This window comes from Ailuropoda melanoleuca, chromosome 9 (genome assembly GCF_002007445.2).
Source record: "Ailuropoda melanoleuca isolate Jingjing chromosome 9, ASM200744v2, whole genome shotgun sequence".
NCBI lineage: Eukaryota > Metazoa > Chordata > Mammalia > Carnivora > Ursidae > Ailuropoda > Ailuropoda melanoleuca.
This window is the reverse complement of record NC_048226.1, coordinates 88386381-88407651: the sequence shown is the minus strand read 5'-3', so window position 1 is coordinate 88407651 and position 21271 is coordinate 88386381. Positions and strand designations below refer to the sequence as shown.

The 21271-nt window shown below is 50.1% G+C and overlaps 3 protein-coding genes across 17 annotated transcripts in view; 2 read left to right on the top strand and 1 right to left on the bottom strand.

Annotated features, from left to right (window-relative positions):
- The window catches only part of MTSS1 (MTSS I-BAR domain containing 1), a 157465-nt gene extending 148546 nt beyond the window's left edge, over positions 1-8919 (top strand). For 6 of the 14 annotated variants that reach the window (XM_034668593.1, XM_019809857.2, XM_019809861.2 and 3 more), the window contains 4 exons: positions 3518-3712; positions 4963-5136; positions 5700-5862; positions 6873-8919. In XM_034668593.1, the coding sequence (XP_034524484.1) occupies positions 3518-3712; positions 4963-5136; positions 5700-5862; positions 6873-7573 (1233 nt within the window). In that variant the 3' untranslated portion in view covers positions 7574-8919. Of the gene's footprint in view, positions 1-2528; positions 2649-3517; positions 3713-4962; positions 5137-5699; positions 5863-6872 lie in introns of all 14 variants that reach the window. The other 8 variants (XM_034668595.1, XM_034668594.1, XM_019809858.2 and 5 more) reach the window with 3 other exon arrangements.
- A 1602-nt stretch (positions 8920-10521) lies between these two features.
- Positions 10522-18638, bottom strand: NDUFB9 (NADH:ubiquinone oxidoreductase subunit B9). Its single transcript, XM_011237177.3, has 4 exons — positions 18467-18638; positions 14626-14818; positions 13894-14007; positions 10522-10751 (listed from the first exon to the last, which is right to left on the bottom strand). The coding sequence occupies exons 1-4, from the start codon at positions 18565-18567 to the stop codon at positions 10620-10622; spliced, it is 540 nt and encodes a 179-aa protein (XP_011235479.1). The 5' UTR covers positions 18568-18638; the 3' UTR covers positions 10522-10619.
- A 16-nt stretch (positions 18639-18654) lies between these two features.
- TATDN1 (TatD DNase domain containing 1) overlaps positions 18655-21271 on the top strand; it is a 40648-nt gene continuing 38031 nt past the window's right edge. The window contains exon 1 of one of the 2 annotated variants that reach the window (XM_002929183.4): positions 18655-18722. In XM_002929183.4, the coding sequence (XP_002929229.3) occupies positions 18701-18722 (22 nt within the window). In that variant the 5' untranslated portion in view covers positions 18655-18700. Of the gene's footprint in view, positions 18723-18783; positions 18820-21271 lie in introns of those variants that run through there. The other variant, XM_034668604.1, reaches the window with a different exon arrangement.

Below are 21271 nucleotides of genomic sequence, written 5' to 3'. Positions count from 1 at the left end.
ACTATCACGTGACCTACAGGTCGGGGACCCGGAGCAAGGCTTTCTGGTGACTGATCCAGAGCCCTGTCTGTTCTTTCTCAGCCATGAGGCATCCTTGGAAGAGTGTTGCGGGGAACACCTCATGGAGAGGAACAGCTGCAGTGTTTTGGGGATTTAAGCCAGAAGGTTACTTGTCTGACGTTGCCGAACCCAGAGATTCTCAGCTCAGCGGTCCCTCTGGCATTTTTCAGCTGTCCCAGGCGACCGTGGCCTCGCTCTGTCTTCTTGGGACAGAGACTCGATTTCCCACAGAAACATTCTGGGCCAAGAGGCATGGCTTTACGTTTTAATGTGCTTGTCCTTGCGGGGGTGCTCCGGCTTGGTCCGTCAGGTGTCCCCTGCCTGTCCCCCGCCATGTGCACACTAACCCACACCAGTGCGTCTTGAAAGCAGTGTGAATGGTTGAAAGGAAAACAGGAACGTGTGATTCTTCCAGGGCTATTCCACTGTGCAGCCTAACTCTGTGTGTGTTTTTAATCAGCTGACAAATGAGCATGGTGTCACGCGCTGAGGCTCCTTTCTCAGGAGAGGCCTTGCGCTCAGGCCTTCCCATCAGAGACCGTGTGCGGGTCCAGCTGAAGCGAGCGTTCTGCCTCCCGTATTGCCGAGGGAAGCAGGAGGTGGCGTGACGGGATTTCCTGGAGTCTGAGCGCCGGTGCCCAGGACCTGCTTGGCTCGCAGCTCTAGGGTAGTTTTAATAAGCTCAGGGAGGCTGCAAAATTTAATAGAGAATTCTGTTTTTACAGAAAGGCATGACGGCTGCTTGTGATTGTAAGGTAGAGGGGAAGTTTAAGGAAATCGCACAAATCACATAGGCCGGAGCATATGTGATCGTAATAGTACCTTATTTAGGACGCGAGGAGGGGAACACATATCTCTAAGGGGCAAGATCCCTTTGTTGCTCCCCTCAGTCACATGGCTCTAAGTGAGTGCCGAGTGATGCCAGGTGTTAAGAATTCTCCCGTTTTCCTCCACGGCTCTTTTCAAGTTGTACCTTAACCCACGTATGCCCAGGAGTGGGGCCGTGTCTGTGGTGAGGGTCTTGTCCGAGAGCTGTTCATACCGTCAAGGCGAGAGGGTCTTTAGGAAAAGTGAACAGAAGTCAGAGGAAATAGGAACCCGCAGTCCTTCGCCGGTTTCCTGGCTCTTTCTTTCAAGTTGAACAGACTTGAACTGGAGGGACCAGAATGAATAGCCCTGGCAAATGACAGTGATAACTGGCTTCTCTGTACACAGACGTACGCTTTCGTCTTCTCTTCATCCATTAGATAGAAAATCTCATTTCGTCTTCTTCTGTTAGGTATTACTGGTCCCTAAAGATGAAAACAATCGAGATTTAGATTAAGCCCAAGGTTCCTCCACTGAGAAGTGACAGAAATGTAACTTAAATCCGAACCTCTCAACTTTGGAACCGGGACCGCTCACCAGACCCCGAGCTGGAGGGGCCGCCAGGGCACCCGCCGGGGAGCCTGTCCTTGCTGGTTCCACAGGTCCTGAGCAGCGGGGGGTTGTCTTGGAGCCTTGCTGATTGCAGGATGGAGAGCCACAGCCCTGTCCCTTGGCAGTCTTTTTTTTGGCAGTGAAAGAAGTGGACAGAAACATGAGTCTGGCCCCTTGGCAGGGAATGCGGAAACACTTTTGGGGACATAACAGTGGACCCCAGTAGTGTTGGGCTTTAAGCAAAAGGACGAGCCAGAGGTTGCAGCTGCGGGGGGTCCCGGCAGACTGGAGGTGTGATAAAGATGGGCATGAAGGGATGTTGGCCCATGTCAGACCTCCTTTCTCTAATGACCCAGATCTCTCCAGATGCTTCCTCCTTCCCTGGACGGCCACTTGAAACATTGCACTGAGCTCAGGGCTTCAGTGTCCCAAACCTCAGAATCATTTCCCTGGGGGAGAAACCAAAAAACCTGTCCTGCAAAAATGCAGCTTCCTCGCTGGAAACCGCCCTTCATGGGTGCGGAGGCTGCATGGGACCAAGGGCACAGCCGGGAATTAGGACAGAGCCAGAGCCCAAGCTGGGGTGTGTGTGTGTGTGTGTGTGTGTGTGTGTGTGTGTGTGTGTGTGTGTGTGGCGGGGGTGGGGGTCAGTCCTCAGGCAGTTTAAGAGGTCTGTGCACCTGGCATTTTCCAGAGGCAGGCCCCCCCGGGACGTGGGCTTGTGGCATGAGGAGAAAAGCCCAAGGGAGCACTGGGAGTCCCGTCCCTGACCGGCCCCGGTGCAGACTAGACACACACAAATCGGGGTCCCCGGGGGGCTGACAGCCTGGTAGGCCTGGGCCTTGCCGCATCTCGGGCTTCTTTCGGAGGGTTGGAAGCCTCTGTGTGTGTGCAGCTTTGGGGGAAAAATAACCCTAACCCTCTGCTTCTCTCATCCTTCCCTCTCGTGTGTATGTGTCTGTCTCTCTCTGTGTGCGTGCCCTCTCCGCCCCATCTTCCCTTTCGATTTCCTGTTACTTTTGGTGGCCTGTGGTCCCCGGCTGCGGCAGAACTCGTCCAGCTCGGCCTCCTCCGAAGCCTCGGAAACCTGCCAGTCCGTGAGCGAGTGCAGCTCGCCCACCTCAGTCAGCTCAGGCTCCACCATGGGCGCCTGGGCGTCCACAGAGAAGGTGACCGGCTGAGCCCTGGCCACCGCGGCCGCCCCTCCCCGTCCCTTCTCCTCTGCCCGCAGCTCGCCGCCGGGACTGGAAACATGAACTCAACAAAGGCACACCCAGGGCAGTCCCTCCTGGGGACAGAGAGAGGGACAAGGCTGAGGGCTTTTTCTTGAGTGGGCGCCTGGCTCCTGAGCCATGACCTTGCCGTCGTCCTGAGGGAGAGGATGGGGTCTGGGGAACTCGGAGGTGGAAGGCTCCTTCCCAGAACAGTGCTGTGTGCTCATCCATCCCCCCTTCCCGTCGCAAAGCCCCCACCCTCCCACCGTAGCCCCCTTGTCGCCATAGTCCTACCTCCAGATGGGACCTCTCCTACAGCAGAGGCTGTGCGCTTTTCTGCCTTTTCATTTGCCCTCCCCTCCTCCCCCTTCACCCCGATTTGGAATCTGCTCTTAAACAGTGAGATGATTTCAGAAACCTAGAATGAACAGATTTAGTTGACGCCTGAGAATTTTTACATTTGCATAATGAGACGAGCAAGTCACGCTCACTGTGAAATTCTGCTTCGTTGGCTAAATGATCAAAAACCATTGCGCTGGCCACAGATGAAGGACCCTGATCAGTCTCCACACTATCCAAAATGTAGATGAATGACGTCCTTGACCGAGCACTCATCTGGTGTCCCACTGCACTCTTTGCCCCGTGGCCCTTTGTGCCCCACGGGTCATCCACGAGCAGCAGAGCCCCGCCGCTTGTTTGACTCATCAAGTCTCCGGTCCCCCTCCTCCCTTGAATGTCAATGCCATCTTGTGCCTCCACACTCATCCTGTTATATTAATTTTATTTTCCTTTTTTCCCCCCTTTTTTGTTTGTTTTGTTTCCAGTTGTCTAACGGGTTTTCTCACTGTAGTTTGCCAAGTGAGTCCCATGTGGGGCCCGTGGGGGCAAGCCTTTCCCCTCATTGCCTGCCTGCCTCCCGCCTGCTCCCTCGGGTCACCTCTGTCCACCTTCCAGACTTCGCTCATTATCACACCATTGGGCCCGGCATGTTCCCGTCATCTCAGATCCCTAGCTGGAAGGTTTGTGTCTCTCCTCCCTCCCCTCCTCTCCCTCCACCCTCTCTCACGGCTCTGTGCTCCCCCCCTCTTCTGTCCCACGATCCTCATCCTGACCCCCCTCACCCCTCCCTTCCACACTCTGCCTTCCTCCCCATAGAACACCTCTCCCTAAGAAAGTTCCCACCGGGAAGAACCAAAAAGCAGTAGGCAGATCTGAGAGAGAGATTTCCACGCGGAGCTGAGGTGGGAGAGGCTCCCTGGAAGACACCTTCCTTAAGCCCGGGTAGATGGCAGACCCAGACAGGGCCTTGGGCAGTTCTGCCCTGCTGGGGGCCGTTGCACGGTGTCAGGTGTCAGTATTACCAGGGGCCTGGAGCCACTCCCTCCCCGGCCACATGCCCCACACTCCCCCCCCCCAGTCCCTTATTGGGCCGTGGGAACAGAACCATAATCCAAACTATGGGTTGGTTCACCATGTTTTACCTCAAAAGTAAATGGAGACTTTATTTTTTAGTCTCATTTGTTTACTATTAAAATGTGTTTGCCTTCACACAAAAACAAAGTTTTAAAATGATTTCCTAGCAAGTCCAGAAGGATACTCTATTTTGAGAGGTGGTGTCCCTGATTTGAATAGTAGGTGACCCTAGGCTGTGGCCTTTTGAGCCGGTCTCGACTTAATTCCTCACAAGTAGTGTGGACCCCTCAGACTCCTCAGAAGTCTTTCTGCTGACCCCAGAGGCCTTCCCTCCCTATGAGGGCCTCCGAGGGGCGCGTCCTGAGTGCCCTCTGGGGCCCAGTTTCCTGGAAGTGGAGGTTGAGCCTCAGGGGGAGTGGCTGAATCCCGTTAGTGCCCCCTGGTGGCCACTTGGCTCAAGTGAAGACATTTGGGCTGGAGGAGAGCGGGTGCCTTCAGACACTGGAAGGGGGGGCTTGCTCTCCACGGGCTGGGGCCTTCAGACGTCCTAGACATTGGTCAGCTGCCGGGTGGCTGTCAACTAGGAGTCCCCCGCAGGTGCCTGCCTGGTTGTTGAGGGTTTTTCATCTTTGGGCAGATAGGAGGAAAGGGGAGATTCCCAGGGGGCCCCCAGAGGAATTTGCACTCCCTTCTTTTAGAGCCGGGTGAGGACCTGGCAGAAGCGCCTGCCGGCCTGTCCTCGCCTGAGCTTCCCCAGAGGGCCCGGCTGCCTTCTGTGGGCGGCTGTCCGGAGGGTTCTACAGCCCCCCAAATGGAGGCAGAGGCCCCGGCGCCTGACCACGTCCGTTCTGCTTAGGACTGGGCCAAGCCAGGACCTTACGATCAGCCTCTGGTGAACACCCTCCAGCGCCGCAAGGAGAAGCGGGAGCCCGACCCCAACGGAGGGGGCCCCACTGCCGCGGGCGGCGCGCCTGCTGCGGCCGAGGAAGCTCAGAGACCACGGAGCATGACCGTGTCAGCTGCCACCAGGGTGACTGTTTTGTTTTTTTTTAAGATTTTATTTATTTGACAGACAGCAAGAGAGGGAACACAAGCAGGGGGAGCGGGAGAGGGAGAAGCAGGCTTCCCACCGAGCAGGGAGCCCAATGCAGGGCTCGATCACAGGAACCCCTGGGATCATGACCTGAGCTGAAAGCAGACGCTTAACAACTGAGCCACCCAGGTGCCCCCAGGGTGACGTTTTTATTCTCTATAGCCAGTTGGACCCATCTAGACCTGGCTGGTGGCCATATGCTGGCCAGCAACGGGGGGCTGAGTCAGCCTGGCGTCTGGAGGGATCTGAGCCCCGTTCCCCCTCTCCCTGCTCTATACTGGTTAGAAGGCCTCCAGGGAAAAGCCTGGCACTGAAATCAGACTCTTAGAACTTTCTAGAGCCTGGGCAGGACCCACAGATGGGTGATGTTCACAGGAGGAGAATAGGAGTAATATTGAGGCTCCCACTTGAAGAAGTATGCAGAAAGGCTCTGGGGACATGGGACAGGGGATTCATGGCCCTGGTGGCTGGTCTGTCTCTCTCTCTCCTCCCACCTGCAGCCTGGCGAGGAGATGGAGGCGTGCGAGGAGCTGGCGCTGGCCCTGTCACGGGGCCTCCAGCTGGACACTCAGAGGAGCAGCCGGGACTCGCTTCAGTGCTCCAGTGGCTACAGCACCCAGACCACCACCCCGTGCTGCTCCGAGGACACCATCCCCTCCCAAGGTACGAGGCAGCCTGGCTTTGCAGGTGGGCTTCCCAAGCAGGGCCAGGTGAGGAAGGGGAGTCCGAGGAGGGGCCCAGAGCCATCGTCCTCCTCTTGGAGCGCTTCGGAGCGCTGATCTGTAGTTATCGGGTCTCTTAGAGCCCCAAGTTCTGGACACTTCCGGCCAAATCCCCCACTACCCCTGACTCCCTGAGCACCGCGGGCGCCAGCCAGCAGGACGGCAGCCCCGGGCCAGAGGAAATTGGGAGTTGACCAAGCTGATTTGCAGCCCGTCAGTCAAAGCTTCTAAGACTAAGTGGGTCTCCATGGAAGGCCATTTTGCGGTCGGGGGGGACACAGGGCAGCGTGTGGACTCCTTGTGGCTGTCGCACGGGGAGGGGGTGCTGCCGGATGGCCCCCTGCCCCACAGCGAATAACTGCCCTGGCCCCAGATGGCCGTGGTGCTGCGGCTCAGAGCTGCTCGGGGAGGCTGCAGCTGCCGGTGTCCACCTCCCTGGCGGCCCCGCTCTCGGAGGGGACACGCGCACACCGCACAGGGGAGCCGGATTTGTACGGGGTCGCAGGGCCTCAGTGCCAGGAGCGCCATTCCTTTCCAGCCTTTGCCCGGCGAGTTACTTAGGAGCAAGGTGTACGGGCTGGGGTAGGCTGTCTGAGGCTCCTGTCTCACGTCTAGTTCCGCACTGGAGGGTGTGTGGAGTTTCTCTTCTCTTCCCGCGCACCCCCTTTATCCCCCCCAGAGACGCCCCACCGCGCCCCTGTATCTGAGTGCCTGAGTGCGCGCCTGCGGCGTCCGCTGCTGTCCTGCGGCCCAGGTTACACGGGGAACGGGACGAAGATCCCTGCGGGGACTTGTCAGACGGGGGTTTCCGAGGATGGCACAGAGACAGGGAGGCTGGGGAGGAGGTGGGGGAAAAGCACCTTGCCTCTTGAGCCTTCTGTTCGTCCAACACCAGAGAACCGCAGAGCAAAGCTGCGGCCTCAGAGAGTCCCAATCACATCTTATCCTCAGTTTCAGATTACGATTATTTCTCTGTGAGTGGTGACCAGGAGGCGGATCAGCAGGAGTTTGACAAATCCTCCACCATCCCGAGAAACAGCGACATCAGCCAGTCCTACCGACGGATGTTCCAAGCCAAGCGCCCAGCCTCAACGGCCGGCCTCCCCACCACCCTCGGACCGGCTATGGTCACCCCAGGGGTGGCAACCATCCGACGGACCCCTTCCACGAAGCCTTCTGTCCGCCGGGGGACCATCGGCGCCGGTCCCATACCCATCAAGACCCCCGTGATCCCCGTCAAGACCCCAACCGTCCCAGACCTGCTCGGGGTGTTGCCGGCACCTCCAGATGGGCCAGAGGAGAGGGGTGAGCACAGCCCGGAGTCGCCCTCTGTGGGGGAGGGCCCCCAGGGTGTCACCAGCATGCCCTCCTCGATGTGGAGTGGCCAAGCCTCCGTCAACCCTCCTCTCCCAGGCCCGAAGCCAAGTATCCCTGAGGAGCACAGACAGGCGATTCCAGAGAGCGAGGCCGAAGACCAGGAGAGGGATCCCGCAAGTGCCACTGCTTCCCCAGGCCAGATCCCGGAAAGTGACCCCGCAGACCTGAGCCCGAGAGATACTCCGCAAGGGGAAGACATGCTGAACGCCATCCGAAGGGGCGTGAAACTGAAGAAGACCACGACGAACGACCGCTCAGCCCCTCGCTTCTCGTAGGCTCGCGTAGGCTCCCAAGAAATGCTGCCAGTGGGGGAGGAACTGTTTAATTCATAAAACTAATTTGTCTCTATCCATTCCAATCTATAATCAGACAAAAGATTTTGTAGGCAACTCAGAATACAGCTCTTTTGAAAGTACTCAACACCTTTAGATAAGAATTAAAAGCAACATACGTAACTGACATAATTTGATCTTTTAATTTGTAAATATTGACCTTTTTCTTTCTGCACATTTTAATCTTAGTTTCCCTTTTGATTTTTCTGAAGGTGCCAAATTCCATTTAACTTTTTTACAAGTCTTTGTAAAATTTTAAATGCATAATGGGGGGGGGTGGTCAGGGCAGGGGAAACATATAGTAGTTAATTTCAGAAAAAAGGATAATACACTTAGCCTTTTCTTTTCTCTCTCCTTTTTTTCTGCGAGCTTTTGTAGATGCATTGTAGTAGTCTGGCTTAGAAGCAAATTCAAGTTATTTTAATGTACAAACAAAATGGATCAAGGGGTAAAGTCTTCATTTACACGTAGTATGTTCTGGCTGAGAAAAGCAGGAGGAACAACTGATGAGCAATATTCCGTGCAGTAAATTTGGGGATGGTAGACTCTGGTGGGATTGGGGGGAGGGCCGTGGGAGGGGCACACTGGCAACATAGCCGATCCTGTTAACATTTAAGAGTAGCCTCGTAGGTTGAATTTCTAGTAGCTTCATGGTAAATGCATCCAAATAAGCCATACTGGATTGCAGTGTTTGTTTCTGTAGGGTGTTTAAGGACTTCCTTTCTCCCACGATTCCTCTTGACCGTGCACAGCACCCACCTCCAGTCCCGTGCATGCTGCCGCCACCGGATAGACCCAGAGCCCCCCACTTCAGTTACTCGTCTCTCGTACCCACATTCATTGAATCCAAATACATCCAAAAAGGGTAAGGCAGTTTTAAAAATGTGAAAACATTTTAAAATGATAGCAGGGAATTCTTAGATATAGCCAATGCCTTTTACTTAACCGTGCCCAGCAGGCTGGGCACGCTGAAAAGCCCAAATATTTTGAACAAACTCGAGCGGATTTAACAAGGGTAACCAGCTTGGAATCTAGCAACTTGCCAATGTGTTTACCGATCTGGGGGCTTGTTTTTCTTCTCTTCTTTTAAGTAAGTGGCAGTTAATTGGCATCATTCCAAACATTGAAGAGCGGAGGATTTATTTATTGTCATTGGGAATCTTGACCACTATACTGTCCCTTTTTTTTTTTTTTTTTTTGGTATTATCGGTAATGTTTTTTGGAATGGATTTATGTCTTGTCTTTTTTAAGTGAAAGTTAAATTTGTTCTAATGCCCATTCCCTAAAGCCAACAGNAAGTGTTTAAAAAAAAAAAAAAAAAAAAAAAAACCAAGCCAGCCCCTTAGCACTCGGGTCAGTTTCTCTCGAAGGAACCAGAGCTTGGTGGGTCCCACAGACCCTGCAGGTTTCTGTTGGCTCTGATCTTCGATGACATAACCTTATGCTTTAATACATAACTGCACTGGATGTGAGAGTAGCATACCTGTATAGTCACTGTTCTATATATTAACACTTAACCCTGCTGTGATTGCTCAAGGGCATTTTATGTTACGGCTTTAAGGCAAAGGCATGATTATTAGAAACTATTTAAGCTTTTTTTCTTTGAAAAACAAGCTCCTTCTACAGAATATAAGCAACAGTAGTGCCTGTGGTTTAGCCCACCGATCTTGATGACTAAAAGTAGCTGATGCATTGTGCATATGATGCTTGAGATGGTTTTTGCAAAAGCAGAAATCACTGCAAGGTAATTACAATAGATAAAAGTGGTATTTTAAACCTTTGAAATAAATGGATGTAACTGTACCTCGGTACAGCTTTTCACTTGTTTAGTTTTTAAACGTTAGTATAATCTGAATAAATTTAATATAAAATGTTGCCAAATTCAATGTAGAAAGAATGTGACAACACACCTTGGGTAGTTCTGTTTGTGTTTTTGCATATTGTAAAAGCAGTGTCACAGCTAAAAATAAAGAAATCGTTTCTAAAGGTAAATTATTGTGGTTTAGTTGCTAGTTTGTACTGAGAGTTGACCTCTCCCTGTGCAGTTTTTGTTCTAAACTTGTATAAATAACAATTGTGTAATGTGTCTCCCTTCTTACCTTGTAACAGTTGCTTCAGCCTACATTACAAATAAAGAACCACTACAAAAAGTCCTGTATGTCAAGACTTATTAAAATTCAGTTTCAAGTCTTCGTCAACTGTTAGGAGACGCACTAAGGCTCCAACTGGGCGCGCTCAGGAGCGTTATTTCTGGGATGGCCCCGAGCCCTAGGAACACTAGCAGCCTCCGCTCATGAACTATTTGGATGTAATTCGAATGAGTTATCACCAACTAAAAGCCAGTGGGTTTGGCTGACAGTTCTAAAAACGACTCTACCTTTTAAAGAAACTTCTTCCAACACTTAAAAAGAGTTCTGCTACCCCCTGACCTAGGAGTCCGCAGAAAACCCAAGCTACAGTACAGGAGGCAGAGCTGGAAAACTGCCCCAGAGAAGTTTCACCCCAACCCCCAAACCTCCGCTCCCAAGCAAAGCCCATAAACTCCATGGTGATTTGTTGAATCTGTGCTGCTTAGTTACCCTTTTAATCACACTAAAATTTCATTCCTGGCATCTTTACAAAACCAAGAAGGTTATCTCAGGTCCTCAGTATTTGCATACCTTCTCGTGACCTTGTACTCCTTCCAGTTGCTAAGCCTGCTGCTAGAGTTTTTTCCACTACTCAGATCCTCAGAGTACACCTTGTTTCTGGTTCTGCTCTTCTCCCTGATAACACGTGTTGCAACAGGACGTCCTGGGACAGAGGACACCTGACCACACTTCCCGTACTTCTAGGTGCAAGGGGCATAGGCGCTTGGTGTCGCGCTAACCTCCAGAAGAACACAGCAGTCATACCGTGTTGAGTGACTTTTATTAGGGCAAGTGCGTCCATGTTCTGGAACTTGTTCACTTGCAAGCACGACTGACTGGTGCGGTGTCTTCCTCTCCCTCTACATGGGCCGCTCCCGGGGCCTGGTCACAGTGTGCCACCACAGCGGGGGCAGATCACCTTCCTTCCGGGCCGGGGGCAAAGCTTCAGTGTTGGGACCACCGACTGGGGTTTCCTCCTGCAGCTGCTTAACCTAGAAAGGAGGGAGGGAGGGACAGTTAGAGTCCAACTGACCGGAAAAGTCTGCAGCCGTGAAGTAGCAGCTTTGTGTCTGTGTCACATTCACACGCGTTCTGGTCTTCACCACGGGCGTGTTTTTTATATAGACCTGCATTACGTTTATACCCACAGTTTAACTCAGAAAAACAATTCTCTGTAAAGGTTTTCCCATTCTGAAAACAGCGGAGCTGAGAAACCCTCCCATCCCGTCTCTTACTCACGATGCAAGACTGTGACTATTACCAGTCCCTTCGTTATGGTCCCCTACCTGTCCCCCCACAGAAAATACTTACTTTTATGTCTCAGCTAAGCGCTCTTCAAAAGCACCATTAGGAAACCTTAATTCATGTATATTAGAGATGTTAATTTTAAAGCCCCTCCCCCCCCCCAGCAACCAGGACAAGAAATACCATGAAATCACATGGGAAAATGTGCTCCGTTCAGCCTGATGCTGCCCGCCCACCCCCAGCTCCAGTGATCTCCCAGACGGTCACTGTCCCGATAGAGGAGGACACAGAAGAGACCCACTCCCCACATCAATGGTTTTCTAAAGCTTCCTCCAGAAAACTCAATTCTGGATCGTGGGTGACGTGAGTCTCAAGCATACGTGCTGTTGTGTTGAATAACGGCAGCGTGACGAACTAGGTAAAGACAGTTTTGCGGAGAAGAGGAGGTTATCAGGGACCGACTGCGGGATGGACCTGCTGCTCTCCATGAACACACACACCTCCCGTTTCCAAACGAGACACTTCTTAGCAAGCACTGCCCTCCTTGGTCACAGTGACCCTCTCACTTCACCCTGGCCAAGGACTTCCTGCAGTCAACATCCTGGAACCCGTATCACCAGAGCCCGTATAACTCAAACTCATGAATCAGGGGCACAGGGGTGACTCTGTCACTTGGTTTTGGCTCAGATCATGATCTCGGGGTCCTGGGATCGAGCCCCACATTGGGCTCGGTGCTGAGCAGGGAATCTGCTGGAGGATTCTCTCCCTCTGCCCCTCCCACAGCTTGAGTGAGCACTCTCTCTCTAAAATCTTAAAAAAAAAAAAAAATCACGAATCAAATATCCCACCATCTAACCACAGAACCCCTCTCCAGCTCATGTGCTTAAATGGCCCCTTGAAAATGCTTTTTGAAACTCAGAAATGGCCAGTTCACAGATCCTTGACCCAGTTTGTCCTTCTCTGCATCAGCCTGTCCCTGTGCCTGCTTTACCCACTTCCGTCCCATCATCACAATCATTCCCTCTGGAATAACCTCTAATCTCTTGACACTCTCCACCGGACACACACCATCCACCTTCCAGACTGCACCCAGACAGCTGGTGTTGCTAGAAAGAAAAAAAGTACTGGAACCAATGTCACAACACACTGATTATTCCCAATTGAACGGGCCTTCAGCACTACCTGGCAACCCTATTATTATTTCCGGCGAGCTCACCCTCCGCGTGACTCCCACATCTTTTCCACATTCTCCGACCAAGCTGCGCCCACTTGATGCCTTTTCCTCTTTGCTAAAACAGAGAAGCCATCACACAGAACCCCCATTTTCCCATTGCCAAAACTTGTAGCCCAGATGTCTGTACGTGCATCTGAGGTACAATTCTAATGGAGGAAGAACCCGTTCTTTCAAAGGCCTCCACACATGCTTGGGATCTCGTCGCTCTTCTTGAAAGCTTTCCTCCTTGACCTCTTCCACCCTGCTTCAGCCCGAATCTTCTCTCAGCACACATGCATCATTTATCTTAAAACAAAATAATGCCTTGGCCTCCAGTTACTTTTCCAGCGAAACTTCTCAAGAATTCCCCCCCTTCCCCCACGGCTGTCTTCTCTCTACCTTCTGCTCACTCCTACCAGTGTGATTAAACCCTCTAGAAAAGGTTCTCACCAAGGTCACAAATGCCCTTCCAGCAGCCACAATCTGTGGAGGTTATTTCCACCTTTTAGCAACTTTCAGCAAAGAAGACCAACGCTGACCGGCCATTCCTGAATCACTTTCTCTTGGACTCGAGGTCACCTCTCCCCCTTGCTGGGTGCTTTGCTGCCTCCTTTCCTGGCCTCCACAAGTGGGAGCGCCTGTGACTTTTCCTCTCTCTCTCACAGATTTCCTACATTTCTGTGGCTTCTAAAACAATGGATAACTCACAAATTTGTTTCGAGCTCAAATCCCTCCTTTGAGTTCCAGGTCCCTACACCCAAAGTCGCCTGTCGATAACATCTCACTTGGTGTCTCACAGGATTCGCAAATTCAACAAATTTAAAACCAAACACTTACTTGTCCCTCTGACACTTGTTTTTCCCTTATTTTTTTTTTAAGATTTATTTGAGAGAGACAGAGAAGAGAGGGAGAGAAAGAGCACACATGGACAGAGAAACAGACTCCCCACTGAGCGTGGAGCTGGACATGGGGCTCCATCTCACAACCCTGAGATCACGACCTGAGCAGAAATCGCGAGTCGGATGCTTAACTGACTGGTGCCCCTGTTTTTCCCTCTTCTTTATCTCCACAGACCACCACCAAACTCCAAGCGGATCTGATTCTCGAGTCCTTCCTGTTCCTCATGCGTCCCCCACATCCAGTCACACTTCATATCCCTCCCAATGATACCCTGAATTGATCTCTTTCCCTACTCACTGCAGCCCCGCCCCCCCGGTGCTGGCTGCCGTAATCAGAAGATTATGCAACAACCCCAACTGATCTCTCCACTTCTCCCCTTGCCACCAATATATTCCTCACGCTACGGTAAAGCTGAGAGCTTTTCAAAATTTAAGTCAGACATCATGAATGAAAAACGTCCAAGGCGCTGCTGGAGAGGAAAGTTCAGGGACAGGAGGGTGCCGCAAGGTCAGGCAGAGGCTGAGGGGAAGGAGGGGAGAGGCAAGATCAGGGAGCAGAAAACCCAACGAGACCAGCGACGCCCTGCCAGCTGTTTGCAAGAAGGCTGTGCAGCTTCCATTTACCACATTTGGAAACGCAAGCATATCTGAGAGGCAAGCGGCCGCGGTACCTGTCGTAACTGGACTCTGGACCTCCGCCCCTGGGGAAGGGCCTGAACCCCTTCGGGCGCTCACCACGTGGGCCATGCCGCGTGGCGAAAGGCATGGAAGACTCACCTCCCGCTCCCAGCTTTCCATCCGCAGCTTCTTCCACTGCTCTCTCTTGGCAAAGTAATCAGGATACATCGCCTTCTCAGAGGGATGCCAGTCATCTAAGCACCACTCGGGCACCTGTCGGGGAAGTCACCGCGTTAGCCCACAGGAGGCCCGGACAGGCCACCCGCAGGGCCTGCTCTGGAGGCAGAAGGCAAAAATGACTGTGGAGTCTTACAACCATTTCAAGCATCAGACATTTCAGGCACTGCACAACGAACAGGAGAGGGCGAGCTGGCACCGATGTAAAGAACATCTCAAAGAGCCAAGGGCTGAGAAACCTCGAGGTCAGTTCGAGGACAGCTGGCACCATTCTTCTCTGGTCAGCATTCTCTCAATACCCAGAGCGACTTGATGCCACGCGGTAATGCTACCTGTAATTGCTCGGAAATACTAGCACCAAGCCGAACTGGTTAACTTTAAGATCCCCAAATGAATTATATACCAAGTAATTTAGCACACGGCTTTGCCAAAAAGATATTGTAAGACCTCGGAGCTGAATCCAGAAAGACGAGGCTGAATGTCACCTGGGACAGAAAAAAACGGACACCCGGAAATAGGAAAGTACTTACCACTCGCTGGAAAAAAATGTACCTAGCTGTCCCCAACGGGGCAAGCGGATTTGGGGCTGAGGTGTGGGACAGGAGAAGTCTGTCTGCCTCCCCGAAGGCGGTCACCACTGTAGCACTCACCTACCTTGTAACACTCGTATCTCTCGTAGGACGTCCCTCCTGGAGATTCAGGGAAGACGTAAGGCTGAGGATGCTGGTTGTGCCAGAATTCTTCCTCAGCCGCCCTCAGCAGCTGCGTGGCCTTCACCATGTCCTTCTCATTCTTATGTTCTTCAAACCGGGCTCTCATCAAACAAGCAAAGTAACGGTATTTGTCCCTTTAACCAAAATGGTTTTAGAGATTAGAAATGTGATCAACTCAATTGAGCAGGATTACCGTCTGACAAAAGGCTGTATTCTACTAACGTCTTCTGAACGTGCAGCAGACCTGCCTGGAGCCGCCCCAGACCCTGCCAGTGGAGCAGCCACATCATGATGACTGCTTCCTCAGCAGTCCCCCACACGGCTGCAGCAGCAGCAAAAAAAAATACTGTACTAAACACAACCTAACCACGTTTCCCCCGTCTCATCCAAAAAAGGAACACTGATTAAAACAAACACACAAGGGGCGCCTGGGTGGCACAGCGGTTAAGCGTCTGCCTTCGGCTCAGGGCATTATCCCAGTGTTATGGGATCGAGCCCCACGTCAGGCTCCTCTGCTGTGAGCCTGCTTCTTCCTCTCCCACTCCCCTTGCTTGTGTTCCCTCTCTCGCTGGCTGTCTCTATCTCTGTCGAATAAATAAATAAAATCTTTAAGAAAAAAAAAAACCACACAAAAAAAGATAATCTGCAAAAGAGAAAAACTATAGCCTCCGTAGGATCATTCAACACTCACTGAACGACAACTTACTGAGGCTCCTCCTACCTTGTGCTATGTAGGCACTGTGCTGAATTCTGGAGATACAAAGATGAGTAGGAAGGGGGGTGTTACACAGTGGAAACAGTATTGTTTGAATCACACACACGTGGCTTTGAATCCTAATTCTGACACTAACTGCACGATTGTAGGCAAGTTAAGTCGGGTTCTAGAACAAACAGTAAGCAGAGATCATTTCGCTTTGACAATAACCCAAGCCACAGATGAGAAGGGCCTGAAGCAGGCAACTGTGGTAGGAGACGGGAGAGAAACATTTACATTACAGAATTATGAGAGTGTCTGCTAAAATCAGATCGCTTCAGACTAAATCTTGGCTTACTAGCTGTGTAATCTGGGGTAAGTTAATGTCTTTAAGCCATGGGTTCCTCCTCTACAGAAGTGTTAATAACAGGATCTAGATCTTAGAAGTCTTCCTGAAGATTTGATGAGTTAAAACATCAACACACTTCAGACAGCGCCTGGTACCGCCTCTGCTCAATGTCAACTACAGTATTATTACACTGCGGAGAGAATTACCAAAATCAGTGTCCAAATATACACAGCACACAAGCACGTGTCACTTGTCACTGCAGCCGAATCAGTAGGGAGTACTTAAGAACAATTCTAAGACTTAAAGCTGAGTGACTGAATTACTAATAATGCTATTAGCTGAGACAGAGCATTTGGGAAGAGAATCAGAACGAAGTAGGTTTGAGTTTGGTTTTAAGGCAGTAAGAGAAGCTGAGTTTCAGAGAACTGCAGGTTATCTAACAAATAACTGGAAAACAGCTCTAGGGACAAGTGAGCATAGGCGGTAACTCAACTCCCAGGATCAGATGAGGCTGCCCAAAGCATATACACCAACAACAAGGACCTGGGATGGAACCGTGGAGAACAAATAGCACTGAGGACAAACAGACAAAGAAAAGTCCTGGGAGACGACATCAGTGAGACTTAAAAACCGCTGAGTCAGTGTTATCATAGGAAACGCTTTTATTTCTCCTCCAGGGCCATGGACTTTAATATTCCCAGATGCAGTTCAGCCTTACCTGAATTCTAGACAGCTCAACTTCCTTCATCTTTATAAGACTGACAATTGTTATCTATTTGTTTATATGTCCATCTTCCCCATTAATCCGTGAGCTGCTACAGCTGATAAAGAGGACTTAATTTTTGTTTATCAGTAGCTGGCACAGAACCCGAGCTGCAAATTTTGTCAGATGAATTAATACGGAAAAATTAGGGAAGAAACTAACAATCTTACAACAATGAACCTGGCCATCTTTTTGTCTAGCAAAGAGAATTAGGTCAATGACTTTCCAACAATCACAAATATGCAACTGGGCTTTAAGGATACCCTCCACAATTTTTCCAGACCTTAGTTTTCCATCGGTTAGAGGTTTCTCCCAGGAGCCCTTATCCTGGAACTAGGCTTTAGGATTCTGATGAGGCAGTGGCGGCATCCACACATCCGGGTTGCCATCCCATCATGCACTGCATCCAGGTCACGAAAATCTATGTTTAAGACTATGTCCTAAGACTACTCTCAGATGAGACATACAAATGGCTAACAGACACATGAAAAAATGTTCAAAATCATTAGCCATCAGGGAAATTCAAATCAAAACCACACTGAGATACCACCTTACGCCAGTTAGAATGGCAAAGATAGACAAGGCAAGAAACAACAATTGTTGGAGAGGATGTGGAGAAAGGGGATCCCTCCTACATTGTTGGTGGGAATGCAAGTTGGTACAGCCACTCTGGAAAACAGTGTGGAGGTCCCTTAAAAAGTTAAAAATTGAACTACCCTATGACCCAGCCATTGCACTACTGGGTGTTTACCCCAAAGATACAGACGTAGTAAAGAGAAGGGCCATATGCACCCCAATGTTCATAGCTGCATTGTCCACAATAGCCAAATCATGGAAGGAGCCGAGATGCCCTTCAACAGATGACTGGATTAAGAAGCTGTGGTCCATATATACAATGGAATATTACTCAGCTATCAGAAAGAACGAATTCTCAACATTTGCTGCAACATGGACGGCACTGGAGGAGATAATGCTAAGTGAAATAAGTCAAGCAGAGAAAGACAATTATCATATGATTTCTCTCATCTATGGAACATAAGAACTAGGATGATCGGTAGGGGAAGAAAGGGATAAAGAAAAGGGGGGTAATCAGAAGGGGGAATGAAACATGAGAGACTATGGACTATGAGAAACAAACTGAAGACTTCAGAGGGGAGGGGGTGGGGGAATGGGATAGACTGGTGATGGGTAGTAAGGAGGGCACGTATTGCATGGTGCACTGGGTGTTATACGCAACTAATGAAGCATCAAACTTTACATCGGAATCTGGGGATGTACTGTATGGTGATTAACATAATATAATTAAAAAAATCATTAAAAAAAAGAAAAAAAAAGACTACTCTCAGATGGAGAGAAGAAAGAGAATGACATGGCTGGTAAAGAATCATGTGGATGTGAAAACAGTGGAAAGGTCTGAAGCTAAAAAGAGGAAAGCTGATTGGAGAGGTGGGAGACTGGTGATGCTTTGGGGTTAGCACCTGAGTTTTAATCTTGGCCGGGCCACTCACCAGCTGTAGGGCCTTGCCAAATTACTCCCCATGTCTACTTTCTTACATGCAAAATAAGGCTAAGTAATCCCTAACTCCTGGAGTTGTTATGAGGACTACAGAAAACAATGCATATTCCTGTTGCTAATATTAGCAACAAGAAGGTCAAGAAGAAAGCTCTTATTTAGTGAGCGCTGGACGCACAACTAGAGTTTTGGGCACTCTCCTTTATTTCATTTAATCGTCATGCAACCCTCTGAGCTGCTCCTGCGTGGGTCTTCCTGAACAGAAAACTAAGGCCTGGGACAGATAAGCAACTCGTCAAGGTCCCGCAACTAGGCGCGACGAAGCGTGGATTCGAACCCCGGTCTACGGCCGCCTTCCCACTTCGTCCCCCATGTCCTTGAACAGCTCGGTCCCGCAAGGCCTCTAAGCCTCTTTGAGGATCCCCGGGGTCACCTCCCCGCGCCCCGGCTCTCCCTCTCCCACCTGTGGACGCAATACGACTCCAGGTGGCGGAGCGCCCGCTTATAAAGCCGCAACACCTTCTGCTGGTGGGTCAGGTAGGCACCGGGCCCGCAAAACGCCATGACGGCCCGCTTCCTCCAGCCGCCGCGGGGGACCCCGGGAAGCCGGAGGCCGGGCCGAGGGGCGGGGCAGCCGGAAGGGCGGGACGACGGCGACCACTTCCGCTTCCGCCGGGGAGGAGCCGGCGCTGCAGACATGAGTCGCTTCAAGTTCGTGGGTAAGCGTCTTCCCGGTTCTTAGGCTTTTCTGACCACGCACGAGCGTCGCTTACCGCGGCCGGGAGCCCAGGACTTGAGCTCTCCGGCTTTCTGAAGGTTGAGAGGGCACTCAGGGGAAGAGGGCGCGGGGAGGCTTCTGGGTGCCGTTAATATTCTGCTTCTCAGCCTGGGTGCTCGTTTCATGGTGTGCTCATCTGTGAAAATTAACGAGCTATACAGGTTGATTTATGCTCTTTTCAGCATATGCGTTGTATTCAGTAAAAAGAAAAAAAGGAAGCAAAAGTAGGCCAAAAAAAGGCCACTCACTGTATTCCCCTCCATCCCATGTGCACCTCCCGCCCCTTCCCCTCTTGGTGTGGGAGAGGATGACGGCTTCGAGGCTCCCGTTCACCCACTAATTCACGCGTTCATAGCACGGTTATTGAGCGTCCCTGGGGAGCCAGACACCGGCGTAGGAACACAGGGCACAAAGACTCGGTCTCTGATCTGCTGGCATCACCATCTGGTGGGGAAACTGGAGCACACAAATAGTGGGGAGAAAAACAAACTTTATTACTTGGCATGTACAATAATCTGTTCACCATCAGCAGAACAGGAGAGGGAGAATGCGACAGGAACCAAAAGGGTAAGAGTATTTGCTACGAGGCACATGGGAAAAGCTGGAGACATTGTGAGAGCTAGGATCGGAAGGGTAACTTGGGACTCACAGGTCTGGCTGAGTTTCACGGTGTGTAGAGTGAGGCTTTGCGGAAGGCTTTCAGCCTTTCTTCAAGTAAATCATGGAGTGCCGGTTATGTACCAGGAACCTTGGGCTGTGCATTATAGCAGTTAGTAAAGCTGGTTGTGATTCTTGTCTTTGTGGCATTTCCAGCTACTTAAAGGTGGGAAAGGGCAATGATCACATCTCTGCTTTAATAAGGCAATCCTGATAGTTACTGTAGGGGGAGAAATGGAGAAGCATTTCCGAGCTTGAACTGGGGCAGTGGAAAAGGGAGAGAGAAGTTGAAGAGATGTACATATGCAGCATTTGGCAGCTGTGTTTATGGCAGCAACGGAGAGTGAACAGCCAGAGATGACTCAGGGTTGGGATAAATACCTAAATATGAAATAGAAGCATGATTAGTTTGGCAGTGGGTGGTAGGAGATGGAGTGAAATCCATGTGGATTAGGTTAAGTTTGAGAGTCTTATAGGACATCCAGCTGGAAACATTTACTGGGCAATTGGAAATGTAGTCTTAGATCTGAGAGTTATTTTAAGCGATATTTTTTTCCAGAGACTTTGTGCTAACTTTATGGAACTATGAAAGATTCAAGTGGTGCAGTTATTTTTCAGACTAGAGAGATATGTACAATCAAAGCAACTGCAGGGGAGAATGTTTTCAGTGCCCAAAAGAAGTTTAAAAACGCTGTGGTAGAGCCTGGGGTGGGGTTGGGGTGCTGTCCTCAGTGGTTTGTAGCCATTTTCCAGGTTTGGTGTCGGTCCGCTTCTCTATTCCAATCTGTGATATAATGAGTGGGGGAGATGGGCCAAGGGCCATGAAACAGTCCACAAAGAAAAGACAACTTTTTATTTGTGGTATAAAACTAAATCCCTGCCTCCAGTCATGTCACCTTAAGACCATCATACATACAGCCTTCAGTGCGGTCTGTATAAAAATCAACTACGGTTTTCTTCTGCTTCAAATCCTTCAGTTACTGTCCTCAGGATAGTTGCAGTACCTTGACGTACAAAGCCTTTCCGTGTTCTGCCCTGCCCTGTTTTCCAGCCTCATCCGTTTTATCTTTCATAAACACTTGGACATGCTCTTTCTTGCCTCGAACAAGGTTTTCAAGTGGCAGTTTGGGACCATAATGTCACTTGTGCCTCTAATATCCCCGTGACTACCTTCTTGCTTGGTTGATATTTACTTGCTCTTTCAGACTTCATAACTCTACCCTTTGACACATTATTTTATAATTAAAGATTTATGTGTCTGTCTTTCCCACTAGACCACACTCTTAAGGCAAATGCTGAGTAGTGTTTGTTTCCCAGGGACTCAGTACAGTGATGGTCAATGGAAGTATGAACGAATGGGTAAAACAATATATGTAGTTTTAGTACCATGGTGGTAAAATTGATAAAGGAATTTGAACCTTTCGGTAAGATAAGTTCAAAAAGACTTCTTGAAGAAAGTGGGTTTATTTTGAATACATTTTTTCCCTACTTTCCTGAGATTGCCAGAGTTAAAAGTTTTTAAGTCTATCCTTCCCTAGTTGTTGAATAGATTTATGCATAGAAGGAAACACATTCCAGGGGTGGTGGGGGTGGCAGCGGTGATGTGTAACTCTTGATGCATTTACATTTCTTTGAATTTTTGTGTTTATCTTTGAAATAATAAAGTGCCCTTTTTAAATTAAGATATTTTATCTTAAATTTTCCAAAGTAAAATTGATACTCCAGGAAAAAGTATTACATACTCTGTGAAACATCCATAGCTTTTTGTTTGTTTTTTAGAGATTGATTTATTTTAGAGAGAGCGCTTGAAAGCCCAAGTGCATGCTTGCTTAA